Source organism: Ornithorhynchus anatinus, chromosome X3 (assembly GCF_004115215.2).
Source record: "Ornithorhynchus anatinus isolate Pmale09 chromosome X3, mOrnAna1.pri.v4, whole genome shotgun sequence".
In the NCBI taxonomy this organism is placed as follows: domain Eukaryota; kingdom Metazoa; phylum Chordata; class Mammalia; order Monotremata; family Ornithorhynchidae; genus Ornithorhynchus; species Ornithorhynchus anatinus.
Genome location: NC_041751.1, coordinates 27,188,595 through 27,211,904, shown reverse-complemented (window position 1 = coordinate 27,211,904; position 23,310 = coordinate 27,188,595). Strand labels below are relative to the sequence as shown.

Here is a 23,310-nt window from a genome sequence, read left to right as displayed (position 1 = left end):
TACTCGCACTTGGGAGAGTACAGTATAGCAGCAGACACATTCCTGCCCATGATGAACTCAAAGTCCATAGAGAGAGAGACTGACATTAATATAAATACTAGTATATTATAAATATTATATTAGTCTTCTAGACTGTGAGCCCATTGTGGGCAGGTTGTCCCTGTTGCTGAATTGTACTTTTCAAGCTTTTAGTACAGTGCTCTGCACACAGTAAGTGCTCAATAAATACGATTGAACGATTGAATGAATAAACAAAATTTTTAGATATATACATGTGTGCTGTGGGAATGGGAGGGAAGAGGAAGGAGCAAGTGAGAGGCACAGAAGGGAGTGGGAGAAGGAGAGGGCTTAGTCAGGGAAGACTTCTTGGAGGTGATGTGCATTCAATAAGGTTTTGAAGTGGGGGAGAGCAGTTATCTGTCTGATAGGGAGGAGGGGGTTTCAGGCCAGAGGTAGGATGTGGGTAAAAGGTCACCGGTGAGATAGATGAGATCAAGGTACAGTGAGAAGATTAGCATTGGATAAGGTTAGCAATAGACTCTTCTCCCACTTTCTCTCCCCTTCCCCCTACACACACACACACACCTCCCAAGATCTCCCGTTCTCTGCCACTCATTGACATCACCCTCACTCTCCCAAGCATACCTCTTTACTCTTTTGGTTAAAGGATTTTTTTTCTTTTTTTTCCCCCATCTGCTACTTATGACCATACTATCTTTCTGGCTTACAACTCTTCAGTTCATGAGCCTTGGACATCCATGTTCTAGATCCTTTGAAAGTCCCCGCCCCCCTCCACACTTTGTCAATATAAATAGATTTTCATGGATGGGCAGCATCTCTCCCCTTCAGATTTAAGATTTATTAGCCCTTTCTGTATTATGACATATGTATATATAGAAAGCTGATCAACTATCGGCTAGAATCCTGATGGAAGGACAGCAGTAGGATCTAAAATCATCAGGACCATTGATTATCAAAAAGCAAACTTATTCCAAGAACTGTAAGCAGTGATGATGATAGTCTTCTAGAAGGTCTCTGGAAGTATGCCTTGGTAAATATTTTGAAGTAAGCTGCTTTTAAATATTAGCTTTATAAAAGTGTGAATTCTTAGGCAGTACATTTTAATCCAGTTCAGAGTAATTGGTCTAAATGGAGCTGTTCTCTAGGGAGAAAACCCAGTGTAATAGTACTCTGACAAACCACTGATTGTGATCAGTTAGTGTGGTTTTATACCTTAAATCATAGCCATTAAGATGCACTCAAACTATCCGCGTTTACTTACTGTGGTTAAAAGAAAACCAACAAACTTACCACAGAAAAGTGTTGTTTAATTTTTCAACTATTAAATGGTGTTGTAATGTATGGATCAATCAATGTTTTTTATTGAGTTCTTACTGAGTGAAGAGCACTGTGGTAATGTTTTACTGGTATTTTAAACTCATTATTTCTAAAACTGGCATCTTGTCTCCCAATTCCATGCCTTCATTCATTCAGTAGTATTTATTGAGCACTTACTATGTGCAGAGCACTGTACTAAGCACTTGGAATGTACAATTTGGCAACAGATAGACAGTCCCTGCCCATCGACGGGCTTACAGTCTAATTGGGGGAGACACAGACAAAAACAATAGCAATAAATAGAATCAAGGGGATGTACATCTCATTAAGAAAATAAATAGGGTAATAAAAATATATACAAATGAGCAAATGAGCACAGTGCTGGGGGGAGGGGAAAGGAGAGGGGGAGGAGCAGAGGGAAAGGGGGGAAAGGGGGCTTAGCTGAGGGGAGGTGAAGGGGGGGCAGAGAGGCAGCAGAGGGAGAGGGAAAAGGGGAAGCTCAGTCTGGGAAGGCCTGTTGGAGGAGGTGAGCTCCCAGTAGGGCTTTGAAGAGGGGAAGAGAGTTTGGCGGAGGTGAGGGAGAGCATTCCAGGACAGCAGGAGGACGTGCACCAGGGGTTCACGGCGGGATAGGCGAGAAGGGGAGTTGTTGAGGAGGTGGGCGACAGAGGAGCGGAGCGTATGGGGTGGGCAATAGAGAGAAGGGAGGAGAGGTAGGGGGCAAGGTGATGGAGAGCCTTGAAGCCTAGAGTGAGAAGTTTTTGTTCATGCGGAGGTTGATATGCAACCACTGGAGGTTTTTAAGGAGGGGAGGGACATGCCCAGAGCGTTTCTGCAGGAAGATGAGCCGGGCAGCAGAATGAAGAATAGACTGGAGCGGGGAGAGACAAGAGGAAGGGAGATCAGAGAGAAGGCTGACACAATAATCCAGCCGGGATGTTATGAGAGCCTGTACCAGTAGCATAGCCGTTTGGGTGGAGAGGAAAGGGTGGATCTTGGCAATATTATAAAGGTGAGACCGGCAGGTCTTGGTGATAGATTGGATGTGTGGGGTGAATGAGAGAGCTGAGTCAAAGATGACACCAAGGTTGTGGGCTTGAGAAACGGGAAGGATGGGAGGGAGGATGAATGAAGGGAGCAAATCAGGGTGACACAGAAGGGAGTGGGAGAAGAGAGGAGGACTTACGGAAGGCTTCTTGGAGATGTGCCTTCAATAGACAAGAGAATTGGAGGAGAGGAAGTGAAGACCAGTGGGTATAGACAATTCGCTCAAGGAGTTGGGAGAGGAGTGGTAGGAGGGAGCTGGGGCTATAACTGGAGGGACTTATGGAGTCAAGGAAAGACTTTCGGGCAGATAGGGGAGACATGAGCATGTTTGAAAGTCGGGGGAAAAGCTTGAAGATGGGGGCAAGGGCTTGGATAAGGTGGGAAGGGATGGTGTCAGATTTGCAGGTAGAAGGGGTGGATTTTGAAAGGTTGCAGGAGATCTCTTGAGATGATATTGCTGGGAAAGATGGGAGAGTTGAAAAAGAGGCAGGAGGAGTGAGACTGAAGAGCAGGGGAAATTTTAGGGAGATTACTCCTGATGGTTTTTAACTTCTGTGTGCATGGCTGGGTCACTGTGGGCAAGAAATGGGGGTGGTGGGGGGACAATGGTGTTCATGCTTCATTTTCTGACCGTTAGTTTTAAGGTACTCCATCAACTGTCTCCCTTTATCAACACTTTGCACGCACTACACACTTTATTTCTACACACAAACTTTCTCACTATGCCTTGTTCTCGACTCTCCTGCCTCTGACCCTTTGCCCACACCCTTCCTGCTTCTAACTCTCTCACACTTCAAACTGGGCACATCAAAGCTCCTCTCATCTTCAAAGCCCTCCGGAAAGCTGAAGGTGAGCCCTCAGTTTAATTTTTATCGCCAGTTCATATCCTCCCACTTACCACTTCAGCAATTAAACACTCACAGCCTTCTGTAGCACTTCTGTTCTCAGTGATTTGCATACTCTACTCTGTAAGAATCTATTTTTTCACCTATCCACTGCTTCAAGTCTCTCGCTCTCTCATCCAGTCTGCAAATTATGGTCTGCCTCTCCCATTAGATTGTAAACTCCTTGAGGGCAGAGGTTGTGAATTTTAACTTTTATCGTGCTTTCAAGTGCATCATACAATGTTCTGCGCAAATATGCATGACATAAATACTATTGATTTGCCTGTATCTTTTTTCAGTGGTAAGATTGTGGCCTGCATGGTATTCACATTCTGAGCTATTCCCCTGGAAATGTCATCTAATGAAGTTTCAACTCATGCCCTCTATCTGTCCCCAAAATAATTAGGGTAACTTGATAAATTCATATTTAAAAGATAAAGCCTCCATCATTTATTTCAGAGTTTATATTTTCTGAACAGATCTTTTGGATTGTTAAACCGGATTGGTCTAATCCCGGCTCCTCTGCTTGTCTGCTGCGTGACCTTGGGCAAGTCACTTCTCTGTGCCTCAGTTACCTCATCTGTAAAATGGGGAATGAGACTGTGAGCCCTATGTGGGACAACCTGATAACCTTGTTATCTACCCCAGTGCTTAGAACAGTGTTTGGCGCACATTACGCACTTAACAAATACCATCATTATTATAAACTACACACTTAATTTTTGATGGGCGAAGCTGGTGAGTCTGATGTTTGATCGGTTCGAATAGCATGCCTAGTCATCTCTTCTCAATAGAATCCCTTTTGTGATAAGAGGGAAGTGTGATGTGTCATTAGCCCTCTTTCATTTCAGAAGAGTGATTTTTGTGGTAATAGGTAGAATTCTGGTACTCTAATAGATTTGGCTACTGGGCTTACATCTATCAGTTTTCCTCAGGAAGCTTTTAAGTAATAGTTGAAATGACCAATCATTTTTGCTATATTACCTTCCATTGTAATTATTTTGAAAATAGCCATTATAATTGCCAGAGATGACTTTTCAATGGAGGAGAATATTACCAATTCATAAGCTCGTTACATTGGCTATACAGTCATATTGTCAATCAGTCTCACTAAATCCTGACACATGGGGAGAAAGAGGCTAGAAAGAGGAGAAACAAATTTAATTTAATTTTGTTCTGCTTGTAAAATGATGTATTCTGGTCTACAATTAAGTCTTTTTTTTTTCCTTCCTCGTAGAAAAGAGCATTTTCGTAGTAGTGGCCCTTAATATCATTTCTGGCACACAGTAGAAACTCTCTGCTCCCAAATCAGTCTACATTGGTTCCTATTTTTCTATTCTATAGGTCCTACTACTAATAGTGGTTAAACTGTCTTTTGGTTTTGAGAATTGGGATGATTTTCTTATCAAAGCATCTTCCAATTTTCTCCCACTCCAACATAACTGAAACAGCATTAGTGACTTTGAGGGTCTTAAAAAGGATGTGCCCCCATATGCCAGTTTTTCCCTTCCCTCCCTTTGAAATCTGTTTTAGAGCAATCCTATAAATCATATTTTTCAAGTTCTCTACAAAGCTTGATTAATCCCTCTGTAGGAATTAGAGGTGAAATCATGCCGAGCACTTTACTAACCTCTTGGGAAGGTACAATAGAGTTAGTAAATAGGATCCCCCTGCCCTCAAGGAGCTTACAATCTAGCAGGGGAGACCGACAATAAAATAAAATACAGATAGAACAGCAAAGATAGTTTATTGAATTTGAAAACTAGATGAGGCTTCAGTAGCGCTGAGCACAGACACCAGACCAGCCTGCTAAGGGCAATTATATTTGTCTCCCCCTCTAGACTGTAAGCTCATTGTGGGCCAGGAACATCTCATTGTTGTACTGTACACTTCCAAGTGCATAGTACAGTGCTCCACACACAGTAAATGTTCAATAAATATGATTGACTGAATAGTAGTAATCAGTATTTAGTGAGCTCTCATGGGGTGCTTGTGCTTTACTCTTTGACACCAGATCCCTGAAGAGCAGCATGAAAATCAATCAGTGGTATTTGAGCACTTATTGTCTGCAGATGCTATAAGCACTTGGGAGACTAAAGTATAACAGATAAGGTAGATAAGTTCCCCATCCACAAGGATGCAACTCGGAGCGATGGGAATAAATTGGAAGGCTTGTGGGAGGAGATGGGATTTTAGGAGGTTTTTGACAATGAGAGCTGTGATCTGGTACATCTGCGGGGAGTGGAAGCTCTAGGCTGAAGGAACTGCATGGATGTGGAAGCAGAGATAGGAGGGTGGGAAGCGAGGTAAAGTCAGAAGCCAGCAAGTCCGTTGCGGTTGGCGAGCAAGCCTCTAGACCAGAGTGCCCCTGACAGAGCTACTTCTAGTTGAGGTTGCTGCTCTTGATGCCTACCTAATGGTCCCAGTCTCCCTGCCATTTTGCCTATCACCACTTGAACAACAGGGATATCATGGAAGAACTGCCTGTCTACTTTTTCGTTGTCTGTCTTCCCCTTCTAGACCGTGAGCCCGTTGTTGGGTAGGGATCGTCTCTCTATGTTGCCGAATTGTACTTTCCAAGTGCTTAGTACAGTGCTCTGCACACAGTAAGTGGTCAATAAATATGATTGAATGAATGATGATAGTGAACATGGTATAGGTGACTCAGATCCTGAAATGGTGTCAGTGGCGATAGCAGCTGCATCATGGCTGCCCCTTCCTTTTAGGAGCCTGAGAGGGATTTGACTCCCTTCGCCTCCCTCTCAGAGCCCCGTGGATCAACACAGAAGCCATATTCGATTACCGTACCGGCACTTTAACTTTCTCAAAGTTGTTCTGTGACTGAGAGGAGAAGGCGAAAAGGAAATCTGATCACTTTAAAAACAATCAAACCTGAAGTATGTTTGAGGTCCATTAATTGAAAGTCTGAATCTATTCAGGTTAATAGTGTGGAAACATGGGAATTCTTGGAAGGAATTGTAGATGAAATTCGAAAGCAGGTTTAAGTATTTTCTAAAGGAGGTTGAGGGTTGAACATCAGTCAAACGCATGATCTCCAACCTCCAGGGAGAAATGGAACAGAATGATATAAGAGTAATAATTCCTAAATGTCTGTCAAACAGTCTATCTCCACCCCAACTTGGCCCTTTAGGTTTCAACTGCCCTTAGCAGCCTGATTAGTCTGTTCTGTTTATCTTCTGGAAGTAAGCACAAGAAATAAGCACAAAAGAATTTCATTGACCAGATGGCAATTTTTGAAACTTTTCACAGCACAGTCAGCTCTCATTTTCATAAACATTTTATTTTTTCATTTTTAAAAACAAAGTCTATTTGTGTATGCTCCTAAATGAGCCTGAGGTGATTTTAGGACAACAACCTTTCAAGTAAAAGCATACAGCTGGCTCCCTTCTGATTACTTAAAATAAGTTACTTTGGATTCAGTCTTTTTAAAAGTAAATTCTCCATTTTCTTCTGGTGAAGTTTGTCTGACCTATAGTAATTTTTTGCTGAATCCATTAGTTCCTAAAGACCAACTAAAAGCCTCTAGGCATTCTGATAGAATGTGTAGGCACTAATGCCTCTATGGTATATGAAATCCCAGTAGGCAATACACATTTTAGTAGTTGTCCTTCATATCCAAAGATGCCACTGATGGAGAAACTCATCTAATGAGTTTGTGTGAAAGATGCAATGTGGGTCCACAATCCCAGCCATATTGTGTGCACAGAATGCTGCCCCTTGTCACGTCTGATATTTGTAGGTGCCTGGCGTGTTCTTGCTTTTGCCTTCTTGTTGCATTCCATAAGGAGTTTTGCTCCCAAAGAGCTGGTCCTATCTTAATTGCAGTGCTCCAGGCTGGTCCGTCTACAGCATTTGACTTCTAGTTTTCAGCAGCATTATTTGAGGTTTTGTTTTACTGTGTCCTAAAGCATTTCCTCTGTTCTCCTACCTTTTGGTTTCCTATGTTCAGCTCCCCATACAGCTGTATCCTGCTGTCCCTTCCTCTTCATATCCGACAGACGATCACTCTTCCCATCTTCAAAGCCTTAGTGAAGGCACATCTCCAAGAGGTTCTCCCTCCCCCACTAGGCCCTCATTTCCTCTTTTCTCATTCCCATGTGTGTTACCCTTGCGGTTGGATTGCAACCTTTGTTCAACTCTCCCTCAGCTCCACAACACTTAAGTACTTATCCGTGATCTATATATGTTAATGTGTCTCCTCCTCTAGACTGTAAACTTGTTGTGGGCAGGGAATGTGTCTACCAAATCAGTTATATTGTACTCTCCCGAGAACTTAGTACAGTACTCTACAAACAGTAAGCAGCAGAAGCAGCAGCAGAGAAGCAGCGTGGCTCAGTGGAAAGAGCACGGGCTTTGGAGTCAGAGGTCATGGGTTCGAATCCCGGCTCGGCCACTTGTCAGCTGGGTGACTTTGGGCAAGTCACTTAACTTCTCGGTGCCTCAGTTACCTCATCTGTAAAATGGGGATTAAGACTGTGAGCCCCACGTGGGACAACCTGATTCCCCTGTGTCTACCCCAGTGCTTAGAACAGTGCTCGGCACATAGTAAGCGCTTAACAAATACCAACGTTATTATTATTATTAAGTGTTCAATAAATGATTGTTTTCAAAAAGTCATTTTACACTCTTCTCTGGAGTACATTAGCTCAGCCCAGTCTTCATCTTGATTATGTAGAAGGTTAGTGTATGTGATGCAAAGGTAGAGGACCACCCAATATAACATTTGCTACCTTCTCTTAATGTTGTTCTATACATATGAATCCATATCTGTGATGGAGTAACAATGAGTATTGTATTTGATGGTTATGGGTAGGGAATATATCTGTCAACTCCATTACATTGTACTCTCCAAAGCACTTAGTACAGTGCTCAATAAATATGGTTGATTTAGCTGAGTATCTATTGGAACAGGTCTGTTTTATAGGTTTTAGTAGTTCTTGCAGTGATATTTGAAGTGGATAGTTTTATTTTTTTAAGTAAAATTTCTAAAATGTACATTTCATTTTTTTTTTTCCCCCAGGTTACTAGAAACCGGACAACTGGAAATAGTGACAGGTGGCTGGGTCATGCCTGATGAAGCTTCTACACATTATTATGCTTTAATTGACCAACTTATTGAAGGGCATCAGTGGCTGGAAAAGAATTTAGGTACACTTATTATCCCCTCTTTCAATTGGGTATTTTCTGCTATCATGCATTCATGATCTTATTTAGTTATACGTATTAAAAAATGTGGCAGGATGCATTAGGATTATCAGAGCTATATAAAAAAATTGATATTTTGCACAATGAAGTCCCTGAAGGTGGCACTAAAATAAGCTCCTAAAATTAAAACAAAAAATAGAGCTGGCTTTTTTTAATAAAATTCATTTGTAAGAAATGTTTAGTGTCCAAAATTTGGGTGGGTTTTTTTCCTCTTTTAATCTCAGCCTTCGTTTAGCAAGCCATGGGGCATATAATATCATTTTTCAAAGTTGCATTTTAGGGAAAAGGTCTCTATTCCAGGGCAGATACTTTGAACTCATTTCTATGGAATGAAAGCTTATGTGTTTACCCATCTATACAAAAACTGCGTTTTTAAAAAGCTGCACACTTCACCCAACTCTGCTATAATGTGAGTTGCTTTCTTGCAAAATCCCATGTTGAGGAAAGCTTTCATTGTAGCTCTCAAATGCAGGTTCATTTGCTAACAACTTTGTATCAACACCACATCACGTTGTATCTGTAGCAGGCACATGTAGGCGGAAGAACGTTCCCAATTCCCAAACAACATTCTAGATAAAATGCATAATGGAAGCACACCTTATAGCAGAACTGAATGTACTATGATATTCTTTGGAAAGTTATTAGTGAATGTTATTAATTAAAACAAAAGGATAAAACTGGTGACTATAACTTTTCAATAATATCTTGAAGTGACATTAGAGAGCAGGACTTCCAAGGAGCAGGAAATGAATCTAGGATTGAGATGAGAAATGGCAGGGGGAGGGAAAGAAGTGGGAGGAGAACATAGGAAAAAAGAGTCAAGAGGAAGGAGCAATAGGAGGGATAGGGTGAGTGAAACAGGGGGCTCAGATTCAATTTTTTTTAGCATTATTTTAAAATGGCTTATTAATCAATTAATGACATTTGAGCACTTACTGTGCAAAGAGTGCTGTACTAAAGTATAATAAAACAGTTGGTAGATATGATCCCTGTCCATAAGAGCTTATATTCTACTGGGGGAGACAGACATTAAAGAAGCTTAGCCTTTGTGTAGTGTTTTTTTTTTAAATGGGATGGCCCAAGGATTAATTTTAAGACCATGACTGTAAGCCCGTCAAACGGCAGGGACTGTCTCTATCTGTTGCCGACTTGTTCATCCCAAGCGCTTAGTACAGTGCTCTGCACATAGTAAGCGCTCAATAAATACTATTGAATGAATGAATGAATAAGGTGTGCTTGGAGTTGTTCACATTTTATGAACTAATCCCATAAGAATGCATAAAGCAGCATGGCTTAGTGGAAAGAGCATGGGCTTGGGAGTCGGGTCATGGATTTGAATCCTGGCTCTGCCACTTAGCTGTGTGACTTTGGGCAAGTCAGTTAACTTCTCTGTGCTTCAGTGACCTCATCTGTAAAATGGGGATTAAGACTGTCAGCCTCATGTGGGACAACCTGATTACCCCATATCTACCCCAGTGCTTAGAGCAGTGCTCTGCACATAGTAAGCACTTAACAAATATCAATATTATTATTATTATCCTTGCACATCTTTATGACATTCTCTCCTCTCCGTGGGAATAGGGCTGTGAGTGTATTACCTTGTGAATTTCTGGGTCAGGCCACTTGAAAAAGAGAGTGGTTTGGGTGTGGTTGAGAGAATGTACCAAGCTACTGAAAGGTAGGTGTATCAATTTTTTTTTTCCCCCAAAAAAGGCTCTGTTGCAAAAACCTATACCTTTACCCCTTATGAGTAACTGCTTCAACTGCCTAACACTCTCTCGACCCATTTGCAGAATGGGGGTTCATCTCTCTTAGTCACTTAGGAGGTATATGATTATTTTATCGAAGGGAAGAATAGAGGTGAATGGGATGTCTCTATGGACTAAAAGGCAATGTTTGACTTTTTTGATCCCCTTTTAAAAATACTAAATTTCTGTTTGTCAACAGGAGTGAAACCTCGGTCTGGTTGGGCTATTGATCCTTTTGGACATTCGCCGACGATGACTTACCTTCTGAAACGCTCAGGATTTTCCAACATGCTTATTCAGAGAGTTCATTACTCGATTAAAAAATACTTTGCTACCCAAAAGACCTTGGAATTTTTTTGGAGACAGAATTGGGGTATGTAAAGCTCATTTAGAGGAAAAAAAAATCTTCAACTGCTGAATATGCTGTTTAACAAAATACAAATAACATTTGTGACTAAAACCTAAGAAATCTTCCGTTTTATTGACTAGATCTGAATAGCTAAAAAGTTGATTTGCCAAAGGATGTCTAAGGGTCATGCACTAGACGTATGCACATTTAATAGAGATGATCTGCACATGCTGTAATCTGATGCCTTTTTTTTATTGATTGCAGGCTTGAGACTTCAAGTAGGATTTTCCTATGAAAATGATGGGTATAATTTTTAGTTAACACAATATTTTAGACCACTTAAATAGTTATTTGGTACTAATTACAATTCTATGAAAATCACTGTAAAGTCAGGGGGCAAATTGGGAGATCTCACAGTAAAAAGAATCCAAAACCTAGAAGCATATCCCAGTATCAATCAATGATGTTTATTGAGCACTTACTGTGTGCAGAGCACTGTACTAAGTACTGGGAAGAGTACAGTTCAACAGACACATTCCCTGACCACAAGGAGCTTAAAATCTAGAGAGGGAGATTGACAATAGAATAAATTACAGATATGTATATAAGTGCTGTGGGGTTGAAGGTGGCATATCAAGTGCTTAAAGAGTACAGATCCAAGTACATAGGCAATACAGAAGGAAGAGGGAGTAAGAGAAATGAGGGCTTAATTGGAACAGGTGTCTTGGAGATGCAATTTGAAGAAGGCTTTTTAGGTGGGGAGAGTGGTGGTCTGTTGTATATGAAAGGGGAGGGACTTCCTGATCAGAGGCAAGATGTTGGAGAGGGGTTGGCGGTGAGATAAATGAGCTACAGTGAGTAGGTGGGCGGTAGAGAAGTGAAGCTTGTGGGACTGGGTGGTAGTAATAGGAAACTTAGTGAAATAAGGTAGGAGTATTGTACTTTCCCAAGCTTGTAATAGTGCTCTGCTCAATAAATACAATGGAATGAATGTATAAAAGGGAATTGACTGAGTGCTTTAAAGCTGATGGTAAGGAGTTTCTGTTTAATGCACAGGTGGATGGACAACCACTGGAGGCTCTTGAAGAGAGGGGAAGTTTTTTTTGTTTTTTTTTTGTTTTTTTTTTGTTTTTTTTTTTTAAGAAAAATGATCTTGGCAGCAGAGGCGGGGGGTCAGCGAGGAGGCTGATGCAGTAGTCAAGGCAGCATTTGATAGATGCTTGGATCAGTGTAGTAGTTAGTCTGAAACTCTCAAATACCCATGAAGCTCATAGTGGGCAGGGAATGTCTGCTAACTCTGTACTCTCCCCAGCACTTAGTACAGGGCACCCTATGCAATGTAAGCACTCAGTAAATATTGTGAATTGTGTTTATTTTTCCATACTCTTGCAATTACCAGTTGCTTTCCCCATTCTTGCTGCATGTATGCAATTTGTTTCCCACAGACTGTGAACTCTGCAATTGAAGGGATCATGTCTTGTACTCTGAGGTGCCTATTGAATTATTTGAAAGAATGCCTCCATCTATGGTGTTTTTTGAGCACCTACTATATGTTGAACACTGCACTAGTCATTTGAGAGGACACAACAGAATCAGTAGATATACCTACTTTCACTGGGTTTACAATCTAGCAAATGAAAGAGAAGCTGAGGTTCAGGTCAGATGTGCACCAAGAATATTATTCCTGAATGAGATCCACCTGATTCCGTAAACAGATGTTGGCCATTAGAAACTTGTGTTGTAGTAGAAAGATCATGGGCCTGGGAGTCAGGATCTAGGTTCTAATCCCAGTTCTACTACTAGTGTGCTGTATGGTCTTGAGCAAGTCTCATAACTTGTCTGTGCCTGTTTCCTCATCTGCAAAATGGGGGTTCAATACATGTCCTCCCTCTTATTTAAACAGTGGTACAGGGACAGTTGCTGATCTGATTAACTTGTATCGCAGCACTTACAACAGTGGTTGGCACACAGTAAGCACTTAGTAATTGCCACTTGAAAAATTACCATCTTAACTGTGCTGAATCCCCATATCATGGTGACTGGATGAACCTGTGCAAGGCCTAAAGGAGACCCTCACATCTGGAGGTGGTCCCCCATAAGCATGGTACCCCGAGGCTGCAGAAACCTGGAGGTGGTTGTCTGAGGGTGCTTGGGGATTATGCCACTCTTTTACCAGCAGCCCATGGGGGGCCTCCATTTCTCCACAAATTCTTTGGCAGGCTGTGCTCTAGTCACCACAGTGCCTTGACCCACTTCCCAAGAGCTAAAGATCTCTAGTTTTGTGGGAGCTGTTAATCTGCTTAGAATGTGACCAAACTCCCCTGTGTATGTGGAGGACCCACCACAAGGCTGTTGTGAAATAAGTTGAAATTCCCTCTCCTAATTTAACAGGTGAGGAAAAAGTGAGGCACAAGTCAGACTGCTGATTTCAGTTGAGATTATTATACTACATTGTTGGCCAAGACATTGTTGGCTGAGTGGGACTGAGAATGGTGAGCTTTATCAGGACTATGAATTGAATGCTGAATTGGAGGGGGGAATTAAAATGAATTTTGATGGTTAGATTTTTCTTGTATAGTTCCTAAGGCTTTCCTGGGCAACTTTATATTTGGTAACATTTTTCATTTGGATTGTTAAATTGTATTCAGTTTTCTTAGCCAGATATGGCCAAACATTTCTTATTCCTGAAGATGGAGGCAGTGGGACACTTTACATTTAAATGTAGCCTGAAGGAATGACATTATCAGTCTGGCTTTATGTGTTATCTGAATTAGACTATCTCTATAGGGGGTGGAATGTCTATCTTTGTGACTCATGCTTTTGACTAATAAAAAATGATTCATAAGCTGCATTTGCTTTAACCATGAATGACCTTTCTCTTGTTTAGAATGCACAAAATGGTAGTTCCTGCCAAATACGGCACGGAAATTGCTACGTAAAATTCCCAACCCCCTGTTTATTAAAAATATATATATATATATATATAGACATTTTTGGAAGAGAATGGGAGACAGCCTAGTCTATGGTCAGTGTACTGGGAGTTGAGTTAATGAAATGGCCTTGGAGGGGGAAAAAACATAGCTATGCTTGTTAATCATTTCTAAAATGGGAGGACTGACTTCCTTCCATTGCTGAATTTAACATATAAAAATGTCATAAGCAGCTATTTTGCTCCTTGAAGCTTTTCTTATTTCCAGATAACGCTCTCAGAACAAGTTTCCATGAACAAAAATCACAAATGATTGGTTGTATAAGTTGACCATGAATTGTAATATAAATGAAATATGTTTTATTTTTCTCTCTATTACTCTTTCATATTATTTATGGCTTCTGCATCTTTGATGGACTTCTTAAGCTTGTAAAATTGTTGTCATGAAGCAATCAGTCATATTTATTGAATGTCTACTGTGTGCAGATTCCTGAACTTTGGTGAATAAAATACATAGAGATGATCCTTGCCCTCAAAGCATTTATTATAGTGGCTGGGAGACAGACACGGGTAAACTCCTTGAGGACAGGGATATTGTCCATTTACTGTATTGTGTTCATAGACAAGAGGAAGATGGAAAAGGGGATATGTACACAAGTCCTTAAGTAATAGGGTAGATTTGATTATGTACATAAAGTGCCAAAGGAAGTTTTGACTCCAAAATGCTGATGTGGCAGCTTGAGAGAACACTGCTTTGCACATAGTAAGTGCTCAAATACCGCTGATTGAGAACTATAACCTGGGGAGATACGGGATTAATTGGGGAAAGGCATTTTGGAGGAGATGTGATTTCAGACCCAAATAAGTTTTCTTGACAAATTTCATCAAATAGGCTATCCTATTAAGTATGTAAGTGCTTGTAATGAATAATTTCTAAGTCTAGAAAATGATTTATTTCTTTCATTGTCTTTAGGCCCATAAGGAAAGTAGCTTAGCAATAGCTAAACCAAATTCTCACCAATCAATTAACCTGGCAGGAAAATGAGTAATATGTACTATGTCAAAATTACAGAATAAATACTTCGACTTCAGGAACTCTTTAATCTGGAAAATTCTATTTGATTTGCAGTCTTTTTTAAACTAACAGCAAATGAAGATCATTTTTTTTTCTTAAATCCAGATATGTAACAAAATGGCTAATAGTTTATATTAAGTTCACTGAAAATGGAGTTCGGAATGGGATTGGAATGTTTTGGCACTGAAATAATTGACCTTTCAAGGTTGCTTTTAAAATCCTTGTCCAACTTAATGTGTTTTCTGGGTTGTTAATGTGGAATAGACCAGAATCAGAACTAAATGATCAAGTAGTCAAAGGCCACATCTTACTCTTTGGCAGTGAACTGGCTTCTTGAGGTGTTCTCTCCCAAGCGCTTAATACAGTGCTGTGCACATAAGCACTCAATAAATACCATTGATTAAGAGTGGAGAGTCACACTGAGGCAGTACTTTGGGTCCTGCCTAGCTTATAAGCATCAATTACAGAGTATAACAGATTTTAATACTAAACAAACCCTTTACTTTAGAAATTCGGGTAGTTTTTAGAGCAAACTGAGTAAGTAAACACTACTCTCTTCTTCCCCTAGTAAAGCAAACACTAGAGTGATTTTTCCAATGGGCTTGAGCCAGGATTGCCTGGTTTGCTAGGAACACTAGAGCCACTAGTTGAAAAGCATTGCTTTTTGTCTGTAGTTGAACTTCATCAAAATTGATGTTTTGCTCTGTCAGTTGAATTTGTTAAAAAAAGAAGAAAAAGGTAACTGCATAGACAAGTTTCTTTTCAGGTGAATGTTAGATATGATTTCGCTCATGCAATTGTATTTGAGGGCTTACTGTGTGCAGAGCACTGTACTAAGTGCTTGGAAAGTACAATTCCGGCCTTAGTTAAGAAACACGTCAACTTGGAGATAGGAATGTGGTTTAGGGTAGTTTCTTTGGGTTTGACACAGATGGGGTTATGGTGGTGAGAACAGGCTGAACTTAAATAAATTCTTGCCTAGGGAATCAAGTGCTTTTTTGGAATCAGGTAAAATGGACTCTCTAGTTCTGCTGTTGATTTGGGGTAATCTTGAGCAAATAATGCAGTTTCTGGCCCTTTGAATTTAGTACTTATTAGCACTGCTGAAAAGTGAAGATGAATGAACATATGTATTCATATTGAGTTGGTTTTGCTACAGTACTTAAGTCACTTTCGGTCAGGTGTTAGGTGGTTAAGGAGGCATATTCTCTTCCAAGTCACCAGGGCACCATTTTGTGCATTTTGCCTGTTTTAAGCATTCTTAAAGGTGACTAAGTGCATTATGCACTAAATGGTACCCTGGTGGCTTGAGAGTTGATGTATCTCTCTAAGTGCCTAAATTACTACCTGAAGTGATGTAGCCCCAGAGGAAAATGTCACTTAATATGAGTACTTTGAGCATTTCTCGGGAAAGTTGACCTGAATGAAAGTTGTATGGCCTAGCAGATAGAGCTCGGGTCTGGGAGTCAGAAGGACCTGGATTCTAGTCCGGGCTCTGCCGTTCATCTGCCCTGTGACCTTGGGCAAGTCACTTAACTTCTATGTGCCTGTTACCTCATCTGTAAAGTGGGCATTAAGACTGTGAGCCCCATATGGGACATGAACTGTATCCAAACTGATTAACTTGTACCTAACCCAGAGTTTAGTACAGTGCCTGACACGAAAATGCTTAACAAATAACAGTAAAAGAAAAAAAGTACATGTTATTGTTTTCTGTCTCATTTTAGATTTGGGATCTAGCACAGATATCCTTTGCCATATGATGCCCTTCTACAGCTATGACATCCCTCACACTTGTGGACCCGATCCCAAAATATGCTGCCAGTTTGACTTCAAACGACTTCCCGGAGGCAGAGTCAGTTGTCCCTGGAGAGTTCCTCCCGAAGCAATTCACCCTGAAAATATCAAACACAGGTAGGAAACCTTGTATGTAACTTTATATTAGATAAGTTTCCCTCCCCCACCCCCACAACAGCTGTAACATTCATTGCATAAATGTTAATGGAAACTATTACAATGTAGTTAATTACATCATGAATTAGGCTGTCTAGGATAAGCAGAGTGTATCTATTGCATGGTAGGTACTGTAGTTCATTGTGCAATTGGTACTCTCCGATTTGCTTGTATCCACCCCAGCACTTAGTACAGTGCCTGGCACATAGCACTTAAATGCTGCAATTGTTATTACATTTCAATGTTGTCATCTCAGTCTCACAGTACACAGTAAGAGCTGGGTTATCTGGCCCTTTAACAACTAGAAAACTCTGGTAACCAGCATTACTGATAGCCCCATCATAGGACTAATCTTGGCAGAACAATATATTGTGGGGCTTGCTTTCACCTAAAAGGCAGGGTTTACAATGACCAGCATATGAGTTATTTATATGGGATTTTCTTGTGGAAGTTCCAGAAATTCTCTGGGATAAGATTTTTTTTTTCCCCCCCTCTGAATTTCCAGAGTCTACATTTCCACCAGATATATGAACTTTAAGTGTGGCTCAGAAGTAACTAATAAGCTTCTGTAAGGACTTTTATTCCAGATCTTATAGTTCTTACTCACCCTCTGGATCACTATGCAAAGTCCTCTCCCAAGGGTGGTTCTCTGGGTCAGCTCTGACTTGGCAGCCCTGCTTCTCGGCTCATCAGCACCTCTCATTCTCCCTGCATGTTGTATAACAAAGCTCTTACTGTACAAACTTCCATGCCTAAGATTTTTTCACACATAGCTTTTTGGTTTGTGTGATGGAATCTCATGACAGGGAAGGTCAGGTGAGCCTCAGTCTTAAGAATTCAGGACCAAATACCTACCCAGAAAAACTGTCATTTTATTGGCTTGTGGAGAATGATTCGCCTGCTCTTGTCCCTTCTGGTCCATGTTTGGTTTAGGGTACAGAGTGCATTGAGCAAGTGATCAGGCTCATTGAGAAGTGAATGTGCAGTCTTTGCCCTCATTTGTCTTTAGCTTCCAATTAGACGTAAAGCTGATATAAAATGGGGAAGTGGGGCTCTCTGAAAATGGTAGTCTTTGTAAAACTGGGGGCTTAAGCTAAAGTATATTGTCACTTATATTTCTGACTTGAAAAAATACGTGACCTAAATTTGGAAAAAAGGGAAATAGCTTTGAAATTTTTTCTAGAAGTAATCACTTTGCCCTGGGTAATTTGTTCCTTGTGTTTTACTTTTATCTTTACTATTAAGAGTTTTTTAATGTAAAAGCTGGCCTGTGTTAATATCTCCTATTATATTATATACATGCTTTCAGAATTCCAGCAACTATTTTACTTTGACTTTGTTACAACATGAAATGTTAATTTCATTAAGCCCCGTTAAAATTCACAGGGGCCAGATCTGTTGAGAGTTAGATTATTAAAGTGATCCAAAGTTGCAGAAAATAATTCTTAACTGATGGTGTATTTAGAGAAAACTAATTTAGGGTTCAACTCCACTAAGTGTTTTTATTGCCCTGTTATTGTTAGGCATTACATATAGCTGAAAGGCATATATTTTCTTTGAAAGACTAAGCAAGGTTAGTATCTGCTTTTCAGAATTGTAATAGGTCAGAACTGAACACACACTAGAGTGTGTGTATGTGTATAGCAATCTGTGTTGGATATGGTATATTGAAGCTACCTCAGTCAGCTACTTGAGAGAAGATGGGATGCTATTGTACAGTCATGGTCAAAGGGGAATGTAGACAGGGGATCTAGAAAAAAACTGGTAATGCTATTCTTCTAAGATGACTAATGGAAATTAGTTTATTAACCCTTATTTCAAATCAAAATTATTTTGCTTTTCTCCTCTTATTGACTCATAGAGCTAGGGGTATAAGCATAGTAAATATATAAAATAAACTTTGAACATCACTGAGCACTTATTGAAAGTTTCATATTAGAAATTTGAGGACTTTATGGAAGACTAGTCATTCATTCAATCTTATTTAGCAAGCACTTATTGTGTGCGGAACACTGTTCCAAGTGCTTGGGAGAGTACAGTATAACAGACCGACACATTCCCTGCCCACAGCAAGTTTACAGTCTAGAGGTTAACCTATATCTAGAGTGATCTAAAGAGCATATAATAAAGTGAGCTCGCTGTGGGCAGGGATTGTCACTGTTGTTGTACTTTCTCAAGTGCTTAGTACAGTGCTCTGCACACAGTAAGTGCTTAATAAATATGACTGAATGAATGAATTCAATACTTTGTCTTATTTTCCCTCTAAGTCACCCCACTGGTTCATTGTAAATTTTATGTTCATTTTTTTTTTTTCTAAAGGGCCTGGATGATTTTAGATCAATACAGAAAGAAATCAAAGCTTTTCCGTACAAAGGTGCTCTTGGCCCCACTAGGAGACGATTTCCGTTACAGCGAGAGCTCAGAATGGGATCAGCAGTACCAGAATTATCAGAAGCTTTTTGATTATTTGAATGCACACCCTGAGCTCCACATTAAGGTAATGTGAAAAATTTACTTAGTGATCTGTTTAATGTTGACCATTTTTGGGTAAAGGTGCTCTCAAGTGTGGTGTCCCTAATTTGCTTATTCTTTTCGCACTTATTCCTACATCATTTAGAATTTGTAAATTTTACTAAATTGGTAATGCACTAAGGTAAAAGTTAGCATATGTGTAAATTTGAGTTTGAGGTTTTTTGTTTTGTCATGGAATCAAGGCTTTAACTGTCATAATTAAAAGTGAAGGTGGATGCTGAATGATTTGGCATTTGATTTTGATAGCATCCTAATTTCTGCCAGCATTTTCCCCCTCTCGTGATTGAGTAGAATAACCAGTAGTATTAAGTACTAAGTGCTGGGGTGGATATAAGCAAATTGGGTTGGACACAGTCCCTGTCCCACGTGGGGCTCACAGTCCCAATCCCCATTTTGCAGATGACATAACTGAGGCACAGAGAAGTGAAGTGATTTGCCCAAGGTCACACAGCAGACAAGTGATAGAGCTGGGATTAGAACCCATGACCTTGTAACTCCGGGCCCATGCTCTATCCACTACACCATGCTGCTTTTCTGTTGCCCTGTCAGGTGTCTGGTGTAGTGGATTGGCCACTGGAATTCTGGAGAACAGTAGCAACCACATCAGCACAGATTAGTGTTGAATTGTCCAAAATGGGAGATGGGCACCTAAACACTCTCCTTCCTCATGCTACCACTGGCCATGAGTTTGATGTAATGTGCCTCAATTAGAGCAGTAAAGAATATCTCATTAGACTGTGAGTTTGCTAAAATATCATTAGTGGAGCATATCATTGGCGGTGTGGGTAGCTTTTGAATAATATGTCTATTTAACTTATGGTTCTCTGATAGATAATAGTATTTTGACTTGTATTTATATTATTGTACCAAGATGGACAGCCAGAAAAAACACATTTAAAATTTAAGTACTTCATCTTGTACAGGCAGTACCTCAGTGTAATATCCAAGATATTTGCTTTATGATTTCCAGTTGACAAGATGTTTCATAGAGAAATGGTTCATCTTCATTCCCAATTTGAATGTATGATTGTGGAAGTAATTAAGGATGGGGGAGAAGCTAAGCTATATTTTTCCATGATTACGGTATCTATTAAGCACATTCTTTGTCCTGAGCATTGTACTAAGACCTGGGATAGACAGAAAATAAGCAGTTGAAGCTGAAATAGATACAAACAAGATGAATAATTAAGACATGGTCTCTATCCCCTGAGGGTCACAATCTAAGTGGAGGAGTCTAGGTACACAGAAAATTGGACTATATTGCAAACTTTTAGAGCAAATTTTAATGTGCTCTAAATATGTCAAGCTACTATGGGCCAGAGTTACTCTTGAAATTTCAACCACTGTTTCAACTGTTAACATCCATGCTACATAGTTTGAGGTTGGGATTTATAGGGTCTTTAAATTCTTTCAATCATATTTAGTGATTACTGTGTGCAGAGCACTGTACTAAGTGCTTAAATAGTTTCTATTCCCTGCTCATTTGTAGTTATCCCACTTCATGAGGGACTAATATCCCAGAACTTCTCTGGTAATTCCATTTTTCAACTTGATATTAAGTATGGTTTGTAGGTGCTAGTAATGAAAGCTCAGGTGTACTGCAGGACATGTCTTCAGTGTGTTGCTTGAAAATGTGGGGAACAGTTGTATCATGGAGTACATTTTCCCAAAGACTTGCACATAGTGAGGTTTTGGTCCAGATTCCTTTCCCTCCACTACCCCTAGAGATTTGTCAACACCTCCCCCACACCAACCTAGGCATCCCAAGCATGACTTCCTTCTCCTCTGCCCCACCCAGAATTTTTTTTTCCCTGTAAACAAGTGACTTAAATGGTCTGCACTCAAGCCACGTGTTTCCTCTTCCAGCAGGAGGAGGGGCAGGGGAATGTTAGAGTCTCAGCTGGGACCCTGCTGGCTAGCTACATGTGTGCTGGGCTACTTACTTGGTTTGACCTCGTAACTTCCTAGATGATAGCAAATGCTTTTGTAAGATTGATTTATACAGATTAGATGTCTTGATGTTCCTTGTACCCTTGTATCTAGCAGGTGGCAAAGATCGTAGCCACTGAACCGTTACACGATCTAAATCTAGATTGTGTTTCTGAAAGCACGTTTTTAATGATTTCCTTCTGAGGATCCAGACTGGGTTCTGATCAGCAATGGATAGCAGACTGTTGGTTTTGTTTTTTGGGGTTTTTTTTTCCCACTTGCTGAATATGGTGATGGAATTCAGTAGCATTTTTTTTCAATATTCCATATGCTGTGGAAAAGCCTTTGCAGATGTCTGAGTTCTGTTTCTTCTCCATGTTTTAATTATTGACTGTGATGCAACAGATCTGGGAAGCTTGACCAGCTCTTTACGTATTAGCTTTCACTAGATCTTCACCCAATGTGGTGGGCAGTGTATTCAGGATAATTTTGAAGTATTGTTGGTTCATACACAAGATTCCTTCCTTGTCTATGATAGGGTGGGGTTATAGCTCTCAAGAGCATGAATCCATGTGCGAGTCCTTAGAGTTTATTCAGGGATTTATAAAATGCTGTAGTTTGGTTTGCAAAGCCCTGGAAATCCATTAGCCTTGGCAGTCCATCACTCTTTTTTTTCAATTTGGTATTTGTTAAGCACTTACTAAGTGCCAGTAACTGTACTAAACCCGAGGGTAGATATAAGCTAATTGGGTTGGACACAGCCCGTGACCCACATGGGGCTTAGACTCTTAATTCCCATTTTACAAGGTGAGGTAATTGAGGCACAGAGAAGTTAAATGACTTGCTCAAGGTCACAGAGCAGACAAAGGGTAGAGCTGGGATTGAAACCCAGGTCCTCTGACTCCCAGGCCTGTGCTTTATCCACTAGGACATATTTCATATGTTCTTTACTTTGATTTATAGACTTCAGTATGAATCCTTTATATTAAGATCTCAAGGAGCCATAAGATGTTGACAGTGCATTGCTTTCTTTACTGCAAGTGATGTTTTTTTCATTCGTGAGTCATTTTCATTGAAAATATTATACATGTATTTTTGGTTTGAGGTCATTTTTTCCTTTTCATGGAATTATTTGATTACAAGCTTATCTAGAGCATGTTTTATGTAGTGAGTTTCTTATTGAATGCACTGTTTCCTATCCTGTACAGTTGAAAAATCCTATTACCACTAGTTATGCTTTATCTCTTTAAGTGAAGTATAAAATTCCACAGGTTTGAAGAAGAAATCCATATGTGCACTATTTCCCTTTCTAGTAGCTTAATCCAGTTATTAACTTTAGCTTCCTTTTGAGTCTTTTCTATATATCTGTCATATAGCTGGTCATAAGGTCAAGCTCTGAATATTTCCTGATGACAGTCATGGTTCTCCTAGGGATAAGGCAATATTGCTCTTTGGAAATGGTAATTTTCTTAACCAGACTCTTCATTTAAAAAATAAAAAAATAAAAACTTTGTATATTTCTTGGACAAGCACAGAAATTGTCTGCCATGGTTCATTTGAGATGTACTCCAATGAATGACTTGGAATCAGTTGATTTTGATGAAAATAAGTGTGGGATATAGTAGCCTAAATCACTCCTTGGATATATAAATTTTTACCACCATAATTTTATTTCCCATATAAATTGTCAGCAATTGGAAATTGGAGATAATTGTTTTCTAACCTGTTTTTACAGATACGCTTTGGGACATTATCAGATTATTTTGATGCCTTGAGTAAAACAGCAACTTTGGATGAAAACAAATCAGCATTTCCGGTCTTAAGTGGGGATTTCTTCACGTATGCTGACAGAGATGATCATTACTGGAGTGGATATTTTACATCGAGACCTTTCTACAAACGAATGGATAGGAGTTTGGAGTCCTATTTAAGGTAAAGGCAACCACCTTGAAAGAGCTCTTTGCAGGTTAAATGCCAATAAAGCAGACTAGTTTCATGCTGTTGTGAAGATTTTATTTGAAAAGTAACATCAAAAAAACCCTCATCGTTAGAGTGTACAATGAAGCGGGTTGTAGAGCATCTTTTAGGAAATCTGGATCCCCTCTCTTGCCCCAGGCTACTACTCCACAGTGCAAAAACATCATCAGAAGCCGGGATTAATTAAAAAAAAAAATACTAATGCTATTTAAGCATTTACTATGTGCCAAGCACTGTTCTAAGCACTGGGGTAGTAGGTACAAGGTTATCAGATTGGACGCAGTCCCTGTCCCACGTAGGGCTCAGAGTCTCAATCCCCATTT

General features: G+C 40.0%; 1 protein-coding gene across 2 annotated transcripts in view; it reads left to right on the top strand.

Moving 5' to 3' along the window:
- MAN2A1 (mannosidase alpha class 2A member 1) overlaps positions 1 to 23,310 on the top strand; it is a 159,213-nt gene that overhangs the window by 40,475 nt on the left and 95,428 nt on the right. For both annotated transcript variants that reach the window (XM_029053956.2, XM_039910655.1), the window contains exons 5-9: positions 8,311 to 8,438; positions 10,443 to 10,616; positions 16,324 to 16,510; positions 18,869 to 19,046; positions 22,746 to 22,942. In XM_029053956.2, the coding sequence (XP_028909789.1) occupies positions 8,311 to 8,438; positions 10,443 to 10,616; positions 16,324 to 16,510; positions 18,869 to 19,046; positions 22,746 to 22,942 (864 nt within the window). The remainder of the gene's footprint in view (positions 1 to 8,310; positions 8,439 to 10,442; positions 10,617 to 16,323; positions 16,511 to 18,868; positions 19,047 to 22,745; positions 22,943 to 23,310) is intronic.